This window comes from Lepidochelys olivacea (genome assembly GCF_965140295.1).
Source record: "Lepidochelys olivacea isolate rLepOli2 genome assembly, chromosome: 3".
Lineage (NCBI taxonomy): Eukaryota > Metazoa > Chordata > Testudines > Cheloniidae > Lepidochelys > Lepidochelys olivacea.
The window spans coordinates 87,023,519-87,047,838 of record NC_140413.1 but is presented as its reverse complement, the minus strand read 5'-3'; the positions used below and the strand labels follow the sequence as shown (position 1 = coordinate 87,047,838).

At 40.5% G+C, this 24,320-nt stretch overlaps 1 protein-coding gene across 1 annotated transcript in view; it reads left to right on the top strand.

The window, feature by feature from the left end:
- LAMA4 (laminin subunit alpha 4) overlaps positions 1-24,320 on the top strand; it is a 153,182-nt gene that overhangs the window by 82,050 nt on the left and 46,812 nt on the right. Inside the window, exons 9-19 of the mRNA XM_084622433.1 lie at positions 20-131; positions 6,496-6,663; positions 7,720-7,913; positions 10,238-10,354; positions 12,650-12,798; positions 15,934-16,075; positions 17,725-17,821; positions 18,678-18,794; positions 20,221-20,406; positions 21,909-22,048; positions 24,112-24,285. Of these exons, the coding sequence (XP_084478559.1) occupies positions 20-131; positions 6,496-6,663; positions 7,720-7,913; positions 10,238-10,354; positions 12,650-12,798; positions 15,934-16,075; positions 17,725-17,821; positions 18,678-18,794; positions 20,221-20,406; positions 21,909-22,048; positions 24,112-24,285 (1,596 nt within the window). The remainder of the gene's footprint in view (positions 1-19; positions 132-6,495; positions 6,664-7,719; positions 7,914-10,237; positions 10,355-12,649; positions 12,799-15,933; positions 16,076-17,724; positions 17,822-18,677; positions 18,795-20,220; positions 20,407-21,908; positions 22,049-24,111; positions 24,286-24,320) is intronic.

The window sequence follows — 24,320 nt, the reverse complement described above, 5'->3', positions numbered from 1 at the left end:
TCGCATGGTTTATTCATAGGGAAATCAAGCATCAAGCAAAGGCCTACTGGTACAGAAGGAAACCATGGCGACCATTAATCACGCTACTCAACTTGTGCAGCAACTCGGCAATATGAGGGACAATATCCAAGGTAAATAAAATTTTTCTGGTTCAGCTTAGTGTCAAGAATATATCAATAAAATCTCCACTGAAGAAATGTCATAGCACCAGAAGTACGGTTATAAAACCATCAGACATCAGGTTTTAACAGAATATGATGCCAGGATGAAAATTTGTCTCTCTCAACAAGCTATTGTGGCCAGTGTGTCAGGTATCCTCCATTATAGAATGCTGCGCTTCTTTTCTCTCCCTCCTGACATCTCCCTCAGGAAGTTAAATCTCAGGTCAATTACATATGAAATCAATTATTTTGTGAAATATTAAAAGATTATACAGGCTGTAGTTTGTATGTATGTATGTATGTATGTTGGTTTGTTTGTTTGTTTGTTTGTTTTTGATCTCAATTAAATAGAGTGGATGCCCAGATACTATAGTGACCGAGGCTATGTAACTAGCTAGGTAGACAGAGACAAACAAAAGCTTTCCCGCATTGACCCATTACAGAGAATTTTAGTTCTTTATCATGGCAGCACTAAAGTAGAATCTGTCTGTAGAATCTGTCCCTAGAATCAAATTTTATTTTAAAAGTAACTTTCTACAAAGTTTCTATATGGAAAGATCATTGTGATTTTTAGAAGAATTGTGTCAATAAAATTACAAGATATTTAAAACCAAGGATGAAATCCCAGCCCCACTGGCAGTGGGAGTTTTGTCATTAACCTCAGTGGAGCCAGGATTTCACCCCATTTTATAAATCTATTTTTTCATCATGGTTTTTCGTTGCTTCTGATTTCGGGAGACAGCATGGTCTAATGGATTGAATACGAGACTGGACATCCTAAATTCGAATCCCACCTCTGCCACTGACTTAGTGAGTAGTCTTTGGTTAGTCATTGAGCTTTATTGGCCAGCTTCTTTGTTCTGTTAGGGAAACTATACAATTTTCTCTCAGTGCAAATCTGCTACAAACGTGACAGACATGGCCAGTGGAGGAATTCACCCTGGCAAGGAGAGCCCTTAGATGACCTAGAGATACCATAATGGCTCCTACACCCTTGCCTACACTCTCGGAGCCTAGTGCAGAGAGTGTAACCAGAGCATCATTGCAATCCAGCAATCCTTGGTTACCATGACAGCTCTTGGAAGCCACTGGCAGCCAGTGCAGACTCTGCTGTAAACTCCATCAGGAGACAGTCCTAGCTCTGAGCCAGCTGGGGATTGGTGCCATCTTTGATGCCCTCCCCTCTGGTCTTGTGTTGAACTCAGCTTGGCCAAGGCAGAAAATCTGGCTTATTTTGTGTCTATTTCTTTGTTTTCAAAATGGTGTTATGACAGAGAGTCTGGGGACGTGCCCACAAGTCATATTTCCTGACAAAAGAACAGTGGTGGATTAACCACTGGGCCAAAGGGGCCCATGCCCAGGGGCCTTGTCCAACTGGAAAGCCCTGGAAAAAGGGGCTCTCCTGCACCCCAACCTACTCCGCCCACTTGGTGCTCTTGCCTGGGAGCACGGGAAGCCCCCGCGCCTTGACCCCACTCCCCAGCAGGAGCGCCGAGCAGGGAGGCAGGGTGTGGCAAGCCCCCACACCCTGACCCCACTTCCCCGGTCGGAACGCTGGGGGGAGGGAGGGAACTGCAGGCGAAAGGGGTGGGGAGGGGCCCCCACTTGCTCTGGCCCAAAGCCCCACAAAAGGGTAATCCAGCTCTTCAAAGGAAATAATTGCTTGGAGGGCTTGAACCAGAGGGGTAACTGAAACTAAATCCAACCAGCCAAGGTGGCATGTGAAAAGTGGCATCCAGGCTAAGTTGTTAAGTCTTTGAAAGACAGGTGTTAATTATTGTTAAAGGGTCTCTGTGTCTTCAGTGGTCCATCTCCTAGAGAAAGTGGAGAGTCCAAATCCTTGTATGTGTGTACATAGGTGGAGAAAAGTGTTTTGGAAAACAGGGGGTTATCCACTCTGGCTCCACGGGGGGGCTTGATAAAGAGTTTGGGTGTGGGAGAAAGACTCATCTTTAGACATCAGCATAATGCTGGCAAGCAGACCAGAATGGTCAGAGACAGAGGATTACTTTCAGCTATTTGCTTTTCTTTTTCTTCTCTGTAATTAAGTGGAGAATGCCTCATCTAGTTTAGCTGATGAGAAATGTAAATCTAGATATATTAAGCAAAGTCTCTGTCAGTTTAACTCCATTTTCTCTCATTTTTTAATAAATCTTGGTTTTGTTAAGATTCCTGTCATATGAGTTTCACACAGGCATCTCCAAAGAGAAAAGAACACTGTAACCTCTAAGCAGAGGTGCTGAAGGGTAAAGAGCTTCTCAAACGTAATTCCCCCTCCACTTGGTCTCAGTCAAGGGGACAGACAGAGGTTTCCACTCCAAGCCTGTTTTTATCTTCAGGCTGTGGAGTTTTCAATTTAGTTTGGATACAGATACTGCATTTCTGCAAAGAAACTTAGATTTTGTCTCTCTTTCTCCTTTCTTCCAAAGAAAACATTGCCTTCAGTGAATGAAAGTACAGTTTTGTAAACTCACTGACTATTCCAAAATGTCATAAGCTGTTACTGCGATACTATCTCACATCAGGCAAACAATATAACAAGCCTTAAGGTCTCCCAAAACTAGCAGAGTGCAACAAGGGGACTCTTCAGATTAAAATGTTGTGACAAGCAGTCACCTACTGTCTTGGAGTCCAACTCATCTGTGAACTGACTCCAACAAGAAACAGCAAAACAAGAATTAATCTGCAAACTGGACACCATTAAATTAGGCTTGAATAAAGACTGGTAGTGGATGAGTCATTACACTAACTAAAAACTATTTCCCCATGCTAATTTCCCCCCTACTGTTACTCCCACCTTCTTGTAAACTGTTTGAAATGAGCCATCCTAATTATCACTACAAAAGCTTTTTTTTCTCCTGCTGATAATAGCCTACCTTAACTGGTCTTGTTAGAGTTGGTATGGCAACCCCCATTTTTTCATGTTCACTGTGTATATATATCTTCCTACTGTATTTTCCACTACATGCATCTGATGAAGTGGGCTTTAGCCCACAAAAGCTTATGCTCAAATAAATTTGTTAATCTCTAAGGTGCCACAAGGACTCCTCGTTCTTTCTGACTGTCTAGAGATGTAGATAACACTTCTAAAATCTATCTTTGTTTAATACTATTGCAATAACAGCATTCTCACCAGCAATATGCCATTTTATACCTTCCCGGATGAAGAAATAACTTTTTGATTTAGGGACTAAGAGACTATTTGCATTTTCAAGAGTTTTTATTAGCAGTAATAGAGACAAGTAACAACAGTGAGCATCTTCCCAAGCACAACTGCACTGAGGAAAGACATTCTAGTCAGAGATTATTATCTCTATTCCAGAATATTGATGGCACCTTCCTATCACATGGACACATAAAACTGAGATTAAACCATTTGCAGCTTCTCCTTTTGTATCTACAAGAAGCAATAAAAAACAAATGAAATATACTTGAAAGCTTTCCTGTTCTCTGTGCCATAAAGGCCAAAGCTCTATCTTACAGCACATTTACGTTACTCAAGCATTGACAGGCCAAAAAGGAAAACTGCATGCGATACCAGTATGTAAATACTGATTTAACCTGACCTTTGAACATCCCCTTTCCAGTCAGGGTTGGTATAGATCAATACTTGGGTGGGGGACATTTATGAAACATCTCTGTGCTCTAGAAAGTGGTTTAAATGATGCAATTGGGGGCACTCTTCCCTCTATATCGGTACTGAATGGGTGCCTAAAATTTTGAGGGGTATTATAAAGTAGGAAGTGCCCTTCTTCAGACGAGACCTAAAACTGAGATCACGACCAGTTGTGGGTATTAGGAGTTCCATGGCACCTTTTGAAAAGAAGTGGTGTTAAGTACAACGTCATTGTCCTGTCCAAACACCAACTACTTGGGTTCGCCAACTAGTATTTCAATTTCTTGGGTATCAGAGTAACAGCCGTGTTAGTCTGTATTTGCAAAAAGAAAAGGAGTACTTGTGGCACCTTAGAAACTAACCAATTTGTCTGAGCATAAGCTTTCGTGAGCTACAGCTCACTTCATCGGATGCATACTGTGGAAAGTGTAGAAGATCTTTTTATACACACAAAGCATGAAAAAATACCTCCCCCCACCCCACTCTCCTGCTGGTAATAGCTTATCTAAAGTGATCACCCGCCTTACAATGTGTATGATAATCAAGTTGGGCCATTTCCAGCACAAATCCAGGTTTTCTCTCTCCCTCCCACCCCTCCACCCCCACACAAACCCACTCTCCTGTTGGTCAGTCCTCGCCTACAGACAGCCCCCCAACCTGAAGCAAATACTCACCAGCAACCACATACCACACAATAGAACCACTAACCCAGGAACCTATCCTTGCAACAAAGCCCGTTGCCAACTGTGCCCACATATCTATTCAGGGGACACCATCACAGGGGCTAATAACATCAGCCACACTATCAGAGGCTCGTTCACCTGCACATCCAACAATGTGATATATGCCATCATGTGCCAGCAATGCCCCTCTGCCATGTAGATTGGTCAAACTGGACAGTCTCTACGTAAAAGAATAAATGGACACAAATCAGATGTGTCCAAATTCTTGACATCTGATTTGTGTCCATTTATTCTCCAACTGGTTTATGAATGTTATAATTCTTGACATCTGATTGCCAACTGTGCCCACATATCTATTCAGGGGACACCATCACAGGGCTTAATAACATCAGCCACACTATCGTTCACCTGCACATCCACCAATGTGATATATGCCATCATGTGCTAGCAATGCCCCTCTGCCATGTACATTGGTCAAACTGGACAGTCTCTACGTAAAAGAATAAATGGACACAAATCAGATGTCAAGAATTATAACATTCATAAACCAGTCAGAGAACACTTCAATCTCTCTGGTCACGCGATTACAGACATGAAAGTTGTGATATTACAACAAAAAAACTTCAAATCCAGACTCCAGCGAGAGACTGCTGAATTGGAATTCATTTGGAAATTTGATACAATTAACTTAGGCTTGAATAGAGTTTGGGAGTGGCTAAGTCATTATGCAAGGTAACCTATTTCCCCTTGTTTTTTCCTACCCCCCCCCCCCCGAGGTTCTTGTTAAACCCTGGATTTGTGCTGGAAATGGCCCACCTTGATTATCATACACATTGTAAGGAGAGTGGTCACTTTAGATAAGCTATTACCAACAGGAGAGTGGGTTTGTGTGGGGGTGGAGGGGTGGGAGGGAGAGAGAAAACCTGTATTTGTGCTGGAAATGGCCCCACTTGATTATCATACACATTGTAAGGAGAGTGATCACTTTAGATAAGCTATTACCAGCAGGAGAGTGGGGTGGGGGGAGATATTTTTTCATGCTTTGTGTGTATAAAAAGATCTTCTACACTTTCCACTGTATGCATCCGATGAAGTGAGCTGTAGCTCACGAAAGCTTATGCTCAAATAAATTGGTTAGTCTCTAAGGTGCCACAAGTACTCCTTTTCTTTTTGCAATTACTTGGGTAGTTACTTTGGATAGTGAGCATTAAACTTTTTTGTTTATTGCCCTATTATGTAGTACTGGTGCGCACTGTTGAACAGCTACTAGGCTTCACTCTAGAGGACTCAGGGCTTAATGTAGCGCCAAAGAAGTGTCATACGCATAATCCCTGCATTCCTCCCTACCCTGCCTATCTTGTCATGTCCATCCATATGTCTTGGAAACCTAATACCTGTCAGCTTTCATCCCTTTCCTTCTGTCTCTTTTTCCATTTCTCTTTTTTCTCCTTTTGCTGTCTCTCTCATCTATCCTTTTCTTTCTCTCCTTTCTCTGTTGTATTTTTATCCTCTTCTCTTGTATGCCTCCCTTTTTTCTCTGCCTCCACAGACCATTTGTTATTCCCCCTCTCTGACAGAGCTAGAATGCCCTGGTGCTGTGCTTGATACGTACTTATGTCAGGGACTTGGCGATGGCTGAACTGACACATGTAAACATTCTGGTCGATTGCCCAAAACCATTTGTGCTATGTACACCCAAATGGTTCTGACATATTAAGGGGAGTTGTGGTAGAAGTTTGTGGATTGGTAAAGATAGTTTATCAGGAAAGAAAATCCAAATGTGGATTAATATGTAGGCACTGGGAAACATTTGTGACAATCTGGTAAACATGTTGTAAATAGACTAACTCATAAGACATAGTTCTGTCCACTAACTTCAGAAACAATCAGTGTCAGCTTTTCTCTGTGTCATCCCCATTTTACTCACCATCAACTTGACCTGGATTCAAACCAGGGCCCTAGGGACAAAAGTGTTTCAAAGAAATTCACTTCACTGTAACTATGTTGGAGTGACAATCTGTTTCTTTGTCCTCAGAAATCAGCAGCAAGATGAAATACTATGGAATCCAGCATGAGCTGAGCACTGAAGATATAATTCAGAAGCTGAACTTGGCAGAGGAGATGCTGAGGGAAATCCAGCATCGCAAGCCTTTCACCAATCAGAGGCTGCTTGCTGATGATGAGGCTGATGCTGCACAAGAGTGTGAGTTTTAGGTCTCCATCTATCTATGGATGTGTTTATTCTGATGGAAAGACATAGTATAGCAAACAATGTTCCAGTAGTAATCAGACCATGGTAACCAGCAGTGCTGAACCTATGTGCAGAGTGTGCTCATAGATGCTGACTGTAGTGGCTGGCCAGCTGGACTACTCATGGCTTAAGGATACAAAAGGATCTCTCAAAACTGGGTGACTGGGCAACAAAATGGCAGATGAAATTCAATCTTGATAAATGCAAAGTAATGCACATTGGAAAGCATAATCCCATTTATACATATGAAATGATGTACAATCCTATATGAGAATATAAGCGTGTACTAGGGTGGCTAACCCATGCCACCACCCATGTCGCCATGGCTACACTGCTGTTTTTAGTACACTCATTTGATCAAATCCAGTGTATATACATCTGGAAATTATACCTCCAGCTGCAGTGTAGACACATGCTTTGTGCCTCCAAACTTAGGCCAGGGTAACTCCATTGATTTCCGTGGGGTTCACCAGTATAAAACTGGAGTCACACAATGGTGAATCAGAGCCACAGTTAGCTCATTATTATTTCCAACCTGGCTTAGGTAATTTTGGGAATATTGCACCTTGAAGGGTAAGACAATAAGTACTCTTTCATTCAGAAAATGAAAGTATGAACTAGTTAGCTGAGACTGTAAACAAAAAACAATCCTGCCCATTCCATAATAAATCATTGTAATTTGAATTTTTTATGATGAGAAAGTTCAAGTGAGACAAGTTTTTTTCCCATTTAGAAGAATAGTTAGAAATAAAATCTAGCTAAGTGTCATAGGTGAGTACCCAAGCTCCCTGGGAGCAAATACGTTTTTAGTGATCCCTGATTAAGGACAGTCACTCAGGTCATAAAGTTGGTCTGATGCTGATATATGTAAACTCCATCAGAAAGAGCATACCCTGATCTTGAACTTTTTGGAAAATCACATGTAGCTAGATTGGTAACTCATGCTGTGAAGGGAGAGAACAAAAGAATGCAGAAAGATTAATCAATAACCTCTGACTCTTCTCTCAGTACTAAGGCGGGTGGAAGAGTGGGAGATGAGGTATAATGACACCAGATCTCTGTTTCCAATCGTATTGGACCAGCTCAGTGACTATAACATGAAGCTGTCAGACTTACAGGAGGCTCTGGACCAGGCTCATGACTATGTCAGGCAAACGGAGGATACAAATAAGAAAAATGCTGGCAAACTCCAAGAGAATGAGGTACTGTGCAGCAGCATGTATATTGTAAGTGTGTCTGTGAGCAACACATTTTCACTGACAAGGACATTTTAAATGTTGGATTCTAAAGATGTATAGCTACAGAAATGACAGTGTAGAACTTTTCCTCTATGTGAGTTTCTGTATTGTGGTTTGATGCTATCATCACCAGAGGGATTGCTGTCTAATGGCTAACACACAGAAATGGGAGTCCAGACTCCTGGATTCTATTCCCAGCTCTGCAGTTGTTAAGGTGTGTCACCTTAGGTAAGTTCTCTACCTTTCTGTGCTTCTGTTTTCTCAGATGACCCTAACTTCGTAGCCCTGGCCCATGGACCACAGTGAAAAATGTAAATTGGTCCATTCTGCAGCATGAATTTGACACTCTTAGTCTAGATGTAAGCTAAGTGATAATAAAAGTCAGCTGCTATCCAGAGCTACAGAAGATGAAGACATGGTCTCTGCCCCAGGGAGCTAACCAAGACACAGGCTTGACAGCTTAAACCTATCTGAGATACATTGCAATAAACCCATGGCAAGGATTTCATGGCTCACCCTTCACTGCACAACGTGGCTACTCTTAATTTAATGGGGGTAATCAGGATTCAACCCAGATCTTCCTGTTTCAGAAGCACAAGGCCCCCGCAGTGTAACTAAAGTATTATAAGTATAGGTCCTATATAAAAACAAAGCAGTTTGTTTTTGTTCCATTCAGCAACAGGCAGTGGTGTGTACACATACACACACACACGTTCAGATTAAGATCCACATTTCAAGCAGCCTCGAACACCCACTCTTCACACACACACACACACACATTCACAGTCCATGAAGGGGAAAATTGGAAGTAAAAGCCCAAGGAAAGCCTCCTCTCCTGCAGGCTAGAGACAGGAGATAGCTGTCAATGGAGAGCCAGGGAATAGCAAGGCCTCTGGGCAGTTGGAGGGAGGGAAGGCACTAGGCAGGGAGAAGCCACACAAGGGAGTTCTTGCCTACAGATTTGTGTGTCCAGTTTTTATGTGTTTAAGGATGAATTTTCACCCTTTAAGTGTCACACATGTATTGGGGGTGGACAGAGGAGTTCAAAAATCAGACAGCAACCAAAAAACATGATTTGTCATGTTGTTTTTTTTAAAACCTTATGATTTTTAGGTCAGTCTCGTGCTTTTTTTTTTTTTTAATTTATTCCAACTCATGGTTTTTGAACTTTTGGGGTTGGCAATATTGGCAACTTGAACTTGATGTCAAAGGTAAGAAAACACCAACATAGATGATCAAAGAGAGGAACAACATGGTCACAGGAACCAGATTTTAAATCACAGCATTTGGTATTAAATAAAATGAGGAAGATAAGGTGCAGAAATTCCCAGAAAGAGAAGTTTTCTTGGTAAAAAGGAGATTTCTAAGGCCAGTCCAAGGTTTTAAGTGTGGGGATGCTGTGGAACTGGTGGACTTGAGAGATGTTTTAGGAAAAGAAGCACCAGATACATGTACTTGTTTTAAACAAATGTCCAGGAGAACAGCGCAGTGAATCAGATCATTATTTTATTCTTCCTTTCTGACTTTTATTATCGCTAAATAGTATGTAGCTAAGGACTTAGTATTTTCTTTCAATAATTAAATATAAAGTCAGGCATTCAGTTTTTGTGAATTGCTCTATAAGAAGCTTGGGATTCTCATGTACAGAATCTCCTTTGTTCCTCTCTTCCTTTGTTTTATAATTACAGTGCAGAAGCAGATCTGCAGCTTATCTCATATTCATGAAGTGAAGGCTGAAGTATGTTGGATGTGGTCATAATTGTTCTTTGCTTTTAACCATTGTTTGAGTTTCATTACTTTCCACAATTAAGGCAGCTGCTGTACCAAAGAGAACATTCACATTACTCTTATTATTGCTATGAAAAACAGATCTCTAATTTGTATGTAGAAAAAAACCTTCAAGTCCAAACTAATCTACATGCCACTGTGAAAAGTCCATATTTTATTTGTCTTTGTACTGCCAGAGCACTGTTCTGATGGTTTAGTAGGGGTGGTTCATTCCAATAATTGCTCAAACTGTAATATAAAATGAAATTTATTTTTGTAAATAAAGGCCCTAGTCCTCCATGAGGACAAGCCAAACTGAAAATGTCATATTACAATATGCAACTTGAGAAGTGTGAGCAAAATTTGGTCTTAGCTTTTTTCCCATTTAATTAATATTATCTGTTCATTTGTTTTACCAGTATAACTGTAGTGTTCATATTAACAACATACCAGAGAACATGAACACTGCATTTTACCAATGCACAAAACATTTCTGAATGTGGATTTATTTTTTTCTGCAGAAGCAACAGGAGAAGGTGAAGGAGCAAACTGATGATGTGAACAGTATTCTGCTGAGTGCCAGAGATGCTTTAGTTGAGCCACAGCAATTCAGCACAGAATTAAGTGATGTGATAAAGGTAGGTGCCTGATTGTATGTCCTGTTGTATGACCTGTTTAAATGCTGTGCTTGCTTTTTTTTCTAACAAGTCAGGTATTCAAAACATCAAACTTGTAGAACGCTTTCTACATAGCATTGCTGACATACTGACAAATATTCCAATAAAACCTAATAATTTCTGCCACAGTCAAAATATTTGTAATGAAATTTTACTGCCACAGAAAAATGATGTTATTTTAAGAGTACCCTATTAGGGATAGATTTGAGTTAAGCCTTTTTTCATGCATTTCTCAGTTACTTCACAAGGGATGCCCAGTCAAGAGACCAGAAGATGCACTGAGCAGAGAAATGTTCTGTCTGTTAAAGAAAAAGCCCCACACAAACCCTTTTGTCCATTTCAGGCAGAAGGCAGGAACAGGTTAAAGACCCTGAATCTCAATTTAGAGATAAGCAGTTGTTGGAATTTGATGTTTATACACCGAATCTACAAATCCTCTTAAAAGTCAATTACTCTGTGAAGCAGTGGAGTGAGGAAGTAAGGATTAATGTTTCATGGTGTAAAAAAGGTTGATCCTTTTTGTTTCAACACTGAAAATAGACGAGGGTGGTCAGAAAATGCCAATCATTTTTGTGAGAAGAGGTTTTTTTAACATTTTCTGGAATTTGTTTGTCTTTTTTATGAAAACCTGAAGCAATCTAAGAAGAGGTTTCTGATAACCAAACACTGAAGAACTTTACTCCAAAAAATTTAGTTTCCATTTTTTATAGAAATGAAAACTTTTTTGACCACAATTTTGGTGGAAATTTTTCATTCTGGTTATTTATTTTATTTTATTTTTAACAAACAAAATTGAAACAGAAATTTTTCATTTTGGTTAAAAAATCACTTTTCGTTGATAAACTGATTTAACGAAAGGAACCCCACACAACAACAACAACACAGCAAAACAAGAAACCCCCCCAAAAAACGTGACCTGCAGTAAGCATAATCTTTTTCATGTTGTGATACCATATGTACATGTGGCTCTATTTGTATACCAGTTACCTTGCAAATATTTCATACAACAGGTGTTTACAGTTTGTTTTTTTCTCTCTTAATTCGTAAGTATAAAGGTAACAAATTGCAGGAAGGAAAGTGGCATGAAAATGAGTGTCAAGCAGCTCATTTGCTGTTAAGAGAGGCTCTTAACTCACTGTTCTATTCCATTCTTGTATCTTGTACACCGAGGCCACTATGGTTTAATGTTGATCTACAGGGCTTTAAGCAGGTGGATTACACACTGGAGAGGAGATGGTTGAAGACCTGTCTTATGTTGGGCCTTCTGTACAAGTATTTTATATGGCTGTCCAGAAGAGCTATGGCTGAGGCAAAGAGACATTACTTGTCCTCAGCCATAGGCACTATAAATAACCACTCATGAACTGTTGGTAGTCACAGTCTTCTGAATCCATGCTGCCATACCCATGAGTAGTCCCATCAGCCGGTCACTATAAGACGTTTCTTTGCAGATAGGATTCTTTAACCATAATTTTTTTCTTTCTAATTTAGGAAGAGCTACAGATATTGGCTTTTTGCAAAGAAACCTTTGTGAGAATTCCCCCACATAATCCCATCAGTGTCCCTCTGTAGAAAAGGGTTCAGAATATGTCCCCACCCCTAGCAGAACCCAGGGAATTCAATCCATAGGAACTACACTAGCAGGGAGACTTCCCTATGGCTACAGCTATAACCAGGAACCCCAAAGGGGCTATGCAGAAGACATAATAAGCCTGAGGCTTTATTACCTTTATGGTTACAGTCTGCTGGGAGTGCAAAGGTTGCACATGTATGGGGAGGTGGACAGTGCCTCAGAGGCAGATGAGCCCACCCCACCCTTCATTCTGTGCTGTGGATCCAGATGGGGTGAGCCCTTCAAGTGCAGATCAGTGGAGTACAAACTGTCTCTTTTATCCAACCTATTAAGCCTCAATTTCAGATGATTTCAGCTAATCACTGTGGCACTAATATCAGCAAAGGTAATGGAAGATGAGACCATCTCTCAAATGTGTTCATGTCCCATGTATCTATCCATTCTCCCTCTGTTTATGATATTTTGGCTTATTTTTCTCACTCTTCTCACTCCTCCCATTCAGTCACCTTGACCCCATCTATATTTTGCCTCCTTTTCAACTTCCTTCTTTTTCATCTGTTAAAATATATCATAGTTAAACTATATGTTACCTAAAAAACCAAAAAAACCCTGCACTGTTAGAGTAAAGAGGATATATTTGTTACTATTTTCAGATTCTTTCTATCCTTCCATATTTTGTTTAGAATGTGTCGGGGTTCTATGCAGAAATAGATGGCGCTAAAAAGGAATTACAAGAAAAACTAGCCAATTTGTCTCGATTTGATGATGGTTTGGTGCAGCAGGCTATGGAGTATGCACAGGAGCTTCAAAGACTTGCTGACGAGTTGGACCGGTAAATTTTAACTACAGCAGACTGTACGGCGCTAATTTTAAGGGCTGCTAGTCACACAGTTAGATAGGTAAACAGACGAGCAAAAAGATAGTACATTATATATACTAATTATAGATACACATTAAGCAAATCACTGTAAAGTCATATGTTCCAGGGATTATATCACAGTCTGTGAGAAAGTCTTTTAACTAGAGCTGGTCAATATTTTGTTTAATATTTTTGAATTTTATTTAATGTCAAAAATATTTATTTAAATTCCTTATGTTTTTTATTCACACATTTTTCAATCATTTCTTTATAATCCCAAAGTAACAGATATAAAGTAGATGACTGAGAAATAATATGATACTGGAAAATGTAAATGGGGATTTCAAAAATAGCTCATAAAATAAAATGGTTCATGTGAATAAGATGATTCACATAAAAAATTGCCTTACAGCTACACTCAGAGGTAGGATCTGCTGTAGTTTTGACTCAAACTGAGTGTACTATATCCAGTGGTGAGCTGGAGCCGGTTCACTAGAATCGGTTGTTAAATTTAGAAGCCCTTTTAGAACCGGTTGTTCCGCGAGGGACAACCGGTTCTAAAAGGGCTTCTAAATTTAACCGGCCAAAAGTGGCGCCTTAGGCGCCGACTCCACAGGTGCTCCAGTCCTGGAGCACCCAAGGGGAAAATTTAGTGGGTGCAGAGCACCCACCGGCAGCTCCCCGCCCCACCCTCGGCCCCAGCTCATGTCCACTCCGCCTCCGCCTCCTCCCCTGAACGCGCCGCCCTGCTCTGCTTCTCTGCCCCCCCAGGCTTCCCGCGAATCAGCTATTTGCATGGGAAGCCGGGGTGGGCTGAGAAGCAAGCGGCAGCTTCCCGCTCAGGCCCAGGGAGGCGTTGGTGAGCTGGGGCGGGGGGGCGTGAGAAAGGCCACCTGCACCGCAGCAGGTAACCCATGGGGGCGTGCAGGGGAACCGCTCCCAACCCCAGCTCACCTCCGCCACCCTCGGCCTGAGCAGGAAGCCGCGGCCTGCTTCTCAGCCCTCCCCGGCTTCCTGCCGAACTGCTGATTCACGGGAAGCCGGGGGGTGGGAATGTGGAGAAGCAGAGCGGGACAGTGGGTTCAGGGGAGGAGGCGGAGCGGAGGTGAGCTGGGGCCGGGTGTGGGGAGCTGGTGCTCTGCACCCACCAAATTTTCCCTGTGGGTGCTCCAGCCCCGGAGCTCCCAGGGAGTCAGCGCCTAAGGTGCCACTTTTGATGTGATCAGTGGGTGAGCGGCCACTCCCCTTGCTCCCGCCCTAGCTACGCTCCCCCGCCCCTAGGAGCCAGAGGGACCTGCTGGATGCTTCCTGGGAGCTGCCCCAGGTAAGCACCACCGGGACTCCCCACCTCGCCCCCTGGCAGGTGCCTCTGGCTCTTAGGGGTGGGGTGGACACCCACTACGGTGGCCCACAAGACCCTCCTGCCCGGTTCTGGGGGCAGTCAGGGGACAGGGGAGGGGGGTGGATAGGGCATGGATCCTGGGGAAGGCATCAAGGAATGCAGGGGGTTTGGATGGGGCAGGAGTCCTGGGGAGTGGAGGTGGGCAACGACCCCCTCGTGGGGTGAGGAGGGAACCCGTTGTTAAGATTTTGGCAGCTCATCACTGACTATCTACAGACTAACACGGCTGTTACTTTTAAACCTATAGTAATTTAAATACCAAATGGATGGTGTCAGGGTGAATTGGTCCAGTTGCATACATTAAATGTGTCCCAAGCCTTTTTGTTCTGTTGAGAGATGATAAATACTTAGATTTTAACCAATATATACAAAAGTGATTTCTAGACAGATTGGAATTATGGTTTTATTTACAAATGTGATTATGTGTGAAAAAAATACTATTGTAAGTGATTACTTGCAGAAAACACATTTACCAAATTCTGCTTTCAGTATCAAGTAAAGGTATTCTTGTGCATAAAGGTTTGCAGTATCAACCCTTAACTGCTCATCAAGTATCTAATTTAAATACATTTTAAGAGTTGTTTCTTAATATACTTAAGCCCTAGATAGGAGATTAAAATAGAGAAAAAAATTACACTGAAAGCCAGTGGTTTCTTATTCTAAAATTAAACAATGCAGAAACTTAAAATTGCCTGGTCTATAATTTTACATAAACTGGAACAGACCCCCACAAAAAACTGCTATGTTAGGTTTGAGAGCTACTAATTAATGGTATTGAAGTCATTTGAAAGAGAGTGCTTCCACGACAGGATGAAATGGATAGCTAGCACTTTCTCGAATACATGAGATCAGGAATTTAATACAAAGCAAACGGAAACCTTTATGGATGATGGAAATGTGACACTCTTACATTTGTTGGAAAGATTATTCTACAGTGAAAGTTTAATCCCTTAAAACATTTATTCTGTCTTCAAATCATGCCTTCTGGTTTTGTTGTTTTGCTTTGCTTGTCTTTATTTTGTTTAGTATAGTTTCATTTTGGTCTTTGGACACATTTAAGACGTTTCAGAAATCTTATGAGAGAGTCCAGTCTGGAGATGCAATAAGGCCCTGATCTGTCAATCATTTACATATATGATTAATTTGATTACTGAGAGTAGTCCCATTGAAATTATATGTTTGCAGGATTAGGCCCTAAATCTGGAAAGTTAGGATAAAGTGTGTTTGAGTTCCTCTCTGAACCAAACATAAACTATGAATTTTCATGGGTTTGTTCATCACCAAATATAAAAACCTATTGCAAGTAGATTGAGGTCATAAATTGATGTGTTAGATATAACTAGTAGCTATCTTATTTATTATATGAAACTGGAATATGTAAACTACACCTAAATGGTAGTCTTCATAAAAGCACTCACTGCTGGCCTCTCTCTACTCTCATTGGAGTCAATGGTAAAATTCCCATTGATCTCAGCTGGAACAGAGTAGTTAGGTTATTGCTGAGTGTTTTTGAAAGTTCCAGCTAAATGGCCTAATTCCATCTTCACACATGTGAAAAATTCACCATGGAAATCAGATGGGAGTCAATGGACATGTATGGAAGCGAGAGTAGTATTTAGACCAAAGTTCCTGTGTCTCAAGATTTTACAAGTAAGAGATGTAAACAAATTATTTTTTTCTTTTTTTCCTTTCTGTCCTTCTAACAGGAATTTACACAGTGTTGATACAAATGGGTTGGTACAAAAAGCACTAAATGCCTCAAATGTCTATGAAAATATTGCTACTTATATTGAGGAAGCTAATGAAACTGCATTACTGGCATTAAACACAACACACAGAGTCAGTGATGTAAGTAGTTTTCATAATGTTCATGTCTGCTTTGCACTGAATTAGGGTCCCAGCATGATGTTATAAGACTTTGGGCTCCTGGGTGTGAAGTAAAACCAAACTCTTCACCATTTATCAATATAGCATTTTTGCAAGAATGGGGGCTTCATCCCTGTTGCCTGAACAAATTCCAAACTGGTTATTTACTTCTGCTATCCCAAATTTCCCTGGTAGTTTCATAAGAGTACAGTGGTGTTCTTCACTTCCTGTCCTAAACTGTTGTGTACTGTTGCTGTGTGCTGTTAAAATGGCTGCCATGTTTTGGCCCCAGAGAGGCTGCATTTCAGGAGTGGTTGAAGTGATAGATCAGAAGTGATGCAGAAGGTGGTGGTGATTAGACTCTGACCCCAATTTGGCAAAGCTGATAAAGCATATTCTTGATATGAGCATATACATAGTGCCATCCCTTATAAGCTCTTAAGCATAAGCATATGTCCCATTGACTTCAAGGGTAAAGTGTTTTGCTGAATCTGCTCCTATTGCCCTAGCATTGAGTCACTTAAATACTCTTAAGCTATCATTTACTTGCTCTACTAATGTGAAAAGGAATCTAAGTTGGTGTAACTTACGTGCCAAAGAGCCAGTAGAAAGCATGTGTTTAAGTAGTGTTCACCCTACTTTATAACTTACATCCACTTATATATCACTCCTGAATTTGGCCCAAATAGTTTGTAAGCTCTTTGGGATTCTGTGTGCTGTAAAGCAGTACTCAAGTTTAAGACATTATTAAGTATCACTTATAGTGTACTGCAAGTAGAATAGCTTTTAATGTGCAAGTTTTACACTGGATTGGATTTACAGCATCGTAAGTATGCACAGTATTTTGCAAAACATATAGGAGGACTTTGTCCCTGCCCTGCACAGCTTACAAATTCGTCCTTCAATACACTAGGCTGACCACCTATGTCTCGTCCAAGGGACTCCATCCTCTGGTCAGTGAGTCACTGAGGAGAGATTGCCACAGGTGTCATGGCCTGGGGAGCCTAACTTTGGAGAGGGAGTAAGCAGTTCTTGAAGCAGATTCCCCAACCCCTGCATATAAGAGCAAGCAACCTTTCTCTTATCTTGGAAGATTCACCCTCTCGTTCTCCTTTTTAGCCCAGTTTTGCTCCCATTGAAGCCAATGAAACTTTTGCCATCGACTTCAATGAAAGCAAGTTCCAGAAACAAAAAGCATCTTATGCATCTTCTATTTATCCCACAGCTTGCTCCATTCTTCCTCCCTAACAGGGGATGATCTCCCTAGTGAGGAACTGATGATGGGTACTTCTTCCTCCTCAGAGATAGTGTCTTGCAATCTGAATAGCATGATTATTGGTTAGGCCACATCTTAGTTGCCTAATATAGATAATATTTGTGCTATTCTGCAAATTTATTATTCAGTTCACTTGTATGGAGGAAATATATTCCTTTAAACTTCAGTTGCAACCTATAGAAAATTTGCATTTGAGCCATTTTTCTCATCCAATCACCCACTTTTTACTTTAGCAGAGAAAATGGAACAGCAGCAATTGGAAATTGTGAAATATTATGTCATCTAAAAGCAGACACAATAAAGAGATACATTTCATCAAGCAGATTCTGACTCTCTTTTTGAAATGAATTTGTAGGCTGTAGTTGGAATTGATTCTCAGATCATTTACCATAAAGATGAAAGCGAAAGGCTCCTCAATCAAGCCAAGGAACTACAAGAGACAGCAGATGCCAGTAAATATACATCCTTCCTATTGGTTTGGCTACTTCGCTGGTAATACGATAGCTCTGAATATGAAAAGAGATTTCAAAAGCACATCATTAAGGAGGAAATGCTGCTGCAACAGAATAACATATTGATCAAAGTTAGAATCCAATGTGTTAGAAAAGGAAAATTTTGAATAGCTAGTGTCGTACCAAGCTGATGAGAGTTTTCTGTTATTTACAGTGGGCACATTTTCAGGTGTATTAAAAGATTAAGGGTCTGATCCTGCAAACATGTATGCATTTGAGTAACTTTACTCATCTGAGTAGTCTCAGAGAGGTCAACACATTCATTTATGCGTTCATAAGTGAATGCAGTTTTGGGCCCTAAAATTCTAGTTAGGAATAAGATAAGATTTAAAAGATTCTGGCATTTTCTTCATTGAAAATAATGGAACTTCTATAAAACCAATGGAAATTACTGTTTTTATTTTTCAAGGCTTTGTGCTTTCCATAAAAACTCACCTTGAAGTTTGTACTGTAAGATATTAGCACTTGTCCCAGGCAGTTATTGGCTATCAAAGTTCTTTTTGAGAGGTGATGTTTAATGAAGATAAGGAAGCAGTTTCCAGATTCTCCTGAGAAGACTCTTCCAGGAGAATGTTGAGCATCAGCTGGAAGATTGCTTAGCAATTTAGATCACCTGAAACCAACATCACTAGAATGCATGATATTAAAGTTAGTCAGGGGTAAACACTATAGTAACTAATGTTTGTTAAATGCACAGCAATATATCTGTGCAGTATAGTAACACTAAAGACAAGATTTTTTACGTGCCCTTTGAAATCACAGAGTTCAGTCGTTTTTTTCTGTTCTGTCCTCACAGGTAACGATTTAACAGTTGCAGACACTAGTCGCCGTATTGCTGGAACAATTGCCAGAAAGGATGCTCTGAAAAGCCGCTTGATGAAAGCCATGAAACAAATTCAATCAGTAGAGCAAGGTTGTAAGATAAATACATCGACTTTATCTTTACTATCTGACTATGAAATTTATAGTCAGATCCCCACTCTGATTAGCTCAAGCAGCATTTGACTGAATCTTTAAAAATAAGATTTCAAAAACAAGTCTGCCTTTAACCCATTCAAAATGTAGGAAAGATTCCTAGAAGTTCCCGATGAAGGCAGAAAATTAAGATAACCTGCAGTAAAACACACTGTCTCTCTGATGTGCACATTCTTAGCGATGGGGCACATAATATACACATAACTACTCCGAATGACATCTCATTAGTCATCACAGTCTTGTCACATGAGTCATTTAGGCAAAGCCAGAAACTTCACAAGGCACTTTTTGTCTCCCCAAATTGCAATTATGATGATATAATATAAAAGTTACAAGATGACACGTTTTATTTTTTCTCTTTTGTTCATTATTTTAAAAGAAAATAATGTGAAGACCTTTCCCATTAACAATGACAATGCAACAGCTCATTGTACAATGCTTTCCATAGCATGATGAGAGAACATATCCTATCATCTGAAGCTGCATTGACTTCTCTTGGCCTGCAGTTTACTAAAGGTTGCCGTCCATCACTTTATTCTTGACTTCATTACAGACTGGATACTCCATTAATTTGTAGACCTATTGCACTAATAATCAAAATGTAATTTAAGAGAATATTGTACTTGGCAGATTGAATACTTTGGTGGGATGCCACTGGCAATTTATGATTAGCTAGGTGTTCCCTTAATTCTTGAAATAAATAGAAGTCATGAGCATTCATTAGCATTTCCAGCTGTACTTTACCATGTCCTGAGGGCCATACATGTCCCAAAAGGAGCTGGGCAATAATTTTTCATCAAAACATTTTTCATTGAAAATGGCTTTTTGACTAAAAGTATGTTGTCATGTGAAAATTTCTGATTTAGTTGATATTTTCAGGGTTCTTGTTTTAAAATACTGGAAGAGAATGTCAGTCATCAAAAACTTTTCAGTATTTGTTTTTCTACAATAATCTGAAAATGTTCACCAAAAAAATTCAACAAAAAAATTTCATATTCTTTGACAATGTCACCAAAAATAAAATATGTTTTTAATCCATTCGAGTCCCAGAGCCTGGGATATACTAGCCATTACAAATCAAGCTCACTGAAAAGCTTAAAATGTAACAGTCAAAACGATCAGCCAAATGCAGTTGGTACATCTTAATCATTAATATAACAGCAAACAAGGGAGGGTTTTCAAATTCTTTGTGTAATTTGAAAAAATAATAAAACTAAGGTTTGTTTTTTACCTCTGTGTGAGGAAAGCTCCAGCACTGTTGAGGCAAAACGCTCATTAATCTTATTTTCATTTTCTGAAGCATTAGTCAGAAGTAGTGTACTTTAATAGTATTTATTACTGCTCATTCTCTATTCATATTACAGGTGATAATAGACAGCATTTGGACCAATTTAAACTCATTACTCAAGAGGCTGTCAATGCTACCGTGGCAGTAACCCAGACTACTACCCCAATGGCTAAAAATCTGAAGAACTGGTCCGAGAACCTTCAGAACTTTGAACATGATGCTGTTGCTTATGACAGTGCTGTGGACTCAGCTGGGGATGCAGGTATACTAACTGTAACATGGCACTGAGACCCAATGTTACTTGGTGTTACTGTAGCAGGTATTCATTGCAAGCACTATAGTGTAAATGTAGATTGACAAGTGTCACCATTGAATATGGTATGAGTTGCTTTCCCTGTCACCTCACAGCATATTATATTACTATCTGCTCTAACTACTGGATAACATGTGCTTGAAAAATGACTCAACATTTTTTGAGACTCATTGAAAGTCAACGGTGTCTTAGACTTTTGAAAATGGAACTTAGGCCCTTTTGAAAATTTTACTGCTTGTTAAATACATGTTACCAATTACTATTATGGTAGTGATGGTGGTGGTGACAATAGTGTTGGTGGTTTATTGTTATTGTAGCACCTATAGGTCAACCACAAACAGGGCCCCATTGTGCTAGGCACTACAGCCATAGAGAAGAAAAGTCCCTGCCCTGAAGAGATTACAGTCTAAATAAACAAGCAAGACAAAGGACAGGGGAAAGGGATATAACATACATGCAGAGTGATCAATGGGATGGATTGTAAGCATCATGTTAGTTCCCTAGTTTGTTTGGGGTTTTTTTTTGGGGGGGGGGGAGAAGTGGGCTGTTAGGAAGTGAAGGGATCAACTGAACAGAAAGACAAAAGAAGAAATAAAGAGGGACCATAGAAGGGAGGGAGGTAAAAGGGACAAGGAAAGGGGAAGAGGGAGGGCAGATGGAGTGAGGCTGAGGTCAAGAGACTGTGGGGGAGGGAGGGAAGGGAGATAGAAGACACAGCCAATTAGCACAGAGAATTTCCAGAGTAAAACTGCAGAGAGCAGTCTCGTGATGTCATTGGTGTCCAACTGTGTCTACTGCAGTTGCTTCTGTGTTGGTTGCCAGCAGAGATTTTTACTGGCTCTGCCCAGGAGTTTCTTCACAGACTTCATGTGGGATTCTGGGCAAATCACTTAGGCCCAGATCCTCAAAGGTATTTAGGTGCTTAACTTCTATTGAAATCAGTGGAAGCTAGGTGCCTCAATACCTTTGAGGATCTGGGCCTTACTGGCTCTATGTTTCAGTTTCCCTGTCTGGGAAATGAACATAGTACTAATCTAACTCACAGGTGTGTTGTGAGGTTAAACCCATTGATGTTTGTAGAGCACTTTGACATGTTCCAAAAGAAGGTGTTACATGAGAGCAAAGCTGCTGTTGTTATTCATATTGGAGTAGCACCTAGAGGCACCAAAAAATCTTATAGTACTCAGCACTGATTCTGCATACTATTGCATACAGGCAGATACCTGCACCTACACAGAGCCCTGGTGAAGTGAATGGGGCTCTATACAGGTGCAGAGGTCCACCCACATGGAGCAGCTTGCAATATCAGGACCTTTGCTTAAGAGAAGAAGCAACATGGGTGATGCAAACAAATACTAGTGAGAGGGAAGGAATGCAAATTGAATTCCACTCGTACAAAAACAGTGTTATGCAGTGGGGAATTGGGCTTTTAGTTTCCTTTCTAATTGCAGTGAAGAATCTGACAGAGGTCATCCCTCAGCTCCTGGATAAACTGCGTACAGTAGACCAAAAGTTGCCAGCAAACAACATTTCTGCCAGCATTCAACGGATCAGGGAGCTAATTGCTCAGACTAGGAGTGTAGCAAGCAAGGTAAAACACTTGGATCAGACATTCGATTATGAGTGATAATGATCAAATGCATCTTATTAACAACTCCATTTCCCTGAGCTAGATTCCAGGTCTGAATCTTGTTATCTCTCCCTAACAACTGGATGAGCACAGTACAGTGGTAGCAATTAAAATCTTTAGAGTTGGTACATGCAAATAATTAACATGGTATTCATGGCAGAATATGATGGTAATGTTAATTAGCCAATATGATAATGGTGGTCACTGCAGCAGAATCATTTAAAGCTAAAATGATATTTACTATTAGTTTATTATTCAATTGCCAACATTAATTATGAGCAGCAGCAATTGTGATCATTTCAATGAAAACCATTGTGAGTTCACAATATTTCTTTTTGTTAAAAAAGGCCTTTTTCACATAAGAAAATCTGTACTATACTAATACCATGGTGACATTAATTGCAACAACAAAAGCGTAGAGATATTTCTGGCAAACACTTTATAACAACAAGTGATGCTGAAAATGAAAATGATATATGCAATTGCATTTGGATGAATACTGAGAAGTCAGAAGATGAATACATCTGTACAGTGTTGAAATATTCTGGCTGTAATGGTGTACAGGGTCTTTAACACCCCCCACACACCCCCGAAGCATCGCTGCTCTGCTTCACCCTGCCCCAGGAAACATTTCTCTGAGCAGAAAAGAGCAGCGAGTATTAGACCAGCCATTAGACCAGGACCAGCCATATGGTGAACCATTGAGATCTGGTCCTCCAGTAGCTAAAAGGGCGGGGACCAGCAACAGCCAATCAAGGCACAGCAGGCTAAAATAAAAGGAGCTGCCTGCTAGCAAAGCAATTCCTGGCAGAGCCAGTGGAGTGAGGAGGGACTCACTCTAGGCCACAGCCAAAGGAACCAGGCCAGACCAGGGTTCATTTCTGGCCACAATCAAGGGAACGTGTGCAGGAGGAACCCTGCTGGTTTAATTCTGGAGAAGGAATTAAGCCTCAGAAGGATCAGCAACCATTTGATTTATGATTGGCCCTGAATAGCAAGGAACTTCTATTTGAGTTTGTTGTACCCTGAAAAGGGGTTTGAACTGTGTGACCTGGCCACAGGACCAAGCCACAGAGTCTGACTGATAGCCTGCAGGGGGTGCAGGGAGCTGAAGAAAATGACAGTACTGTACCCGGACACCGTGGGGGGAGGGGGACACTCAAAGAAGGAAGTGCAACCTACCATAAACATGGTACAGAAGAGGGATGCGAGACCCCCCTCTCAGCAAGGAGAGATGATGACACGGAATGATACCTGCAACCATCTCAAGTGTGTGATGTTAGTTATCCTGGATCTGCAGATGGATCAGCGGGGCCGCCAGCTGGGAACCACAGAGGCCTGGTATACCCTTTAACACTGTCCACCTAAACTGAATTGTCTACATTTGGTCCGAAAAACTAAAACTCAGTCAGGAACTACAATATTTGACTATTCCTTAAATATGTTTTAGTTTTAAAACATACAGTTCTTCAAAATGTAAAAATATTGCTTTAAATATGTTTAAAGGTATCATAAAATGAATGCTCTTGGCCTGATTAACCTCTCATTTATACCAGTTTTACACTAGTATAACTCCATTGACTTCAGTGGAGTAACTCCTGATTTAAACCAGAGAAAGGAAGAGGAGAATTAGGTCTATTTCTGAAGCAAAGAAATAAATGATTGGGAAATATTTTTTTTAAAATATGCAAGAAGTTTGTTGTGTACAGAATAATATTATAGCCCTGATTCAACAAGACACTGAATCATGTGCTTAAGTCCCATTGAAGCCCAGTGAAAGTTAATTATGTGTATTGTTGAATAGGGGCTTCAATGAAAGTAAAGAAAAAACTGACACCATTTCATCAGTATGTTTCCCTTTATCTTTCTACAGTGTGTTTCATTGATTTGCGTTGTTAAGAACATACAATCAATGCCATTGTCAGTATTAGTCAAGGAAGCTGTTGAGGGAGTAGGTTTGCAAATTTCCCCATAGCAGAGTCTCAGAACAGAATGTATCTAACTTTATATGTTTGCCACTTCAGGTCCAAGTCTCTATGAAGTTTGAAGGCCGATCAGCTGTAGAAGTTAATCCAAAGACCAGCCTAGATGATTTAAAAGCTTTTACCTCCATGAGCTTGTACATGAAACTTCAGAATGACCACCCACAGCTGGTAGCATCTCCAGATAGATTTGTTCTGTACCTTGGAAACAAAAATGTAAGAGAATAATCTAATTAATTTTATTCGGAAAA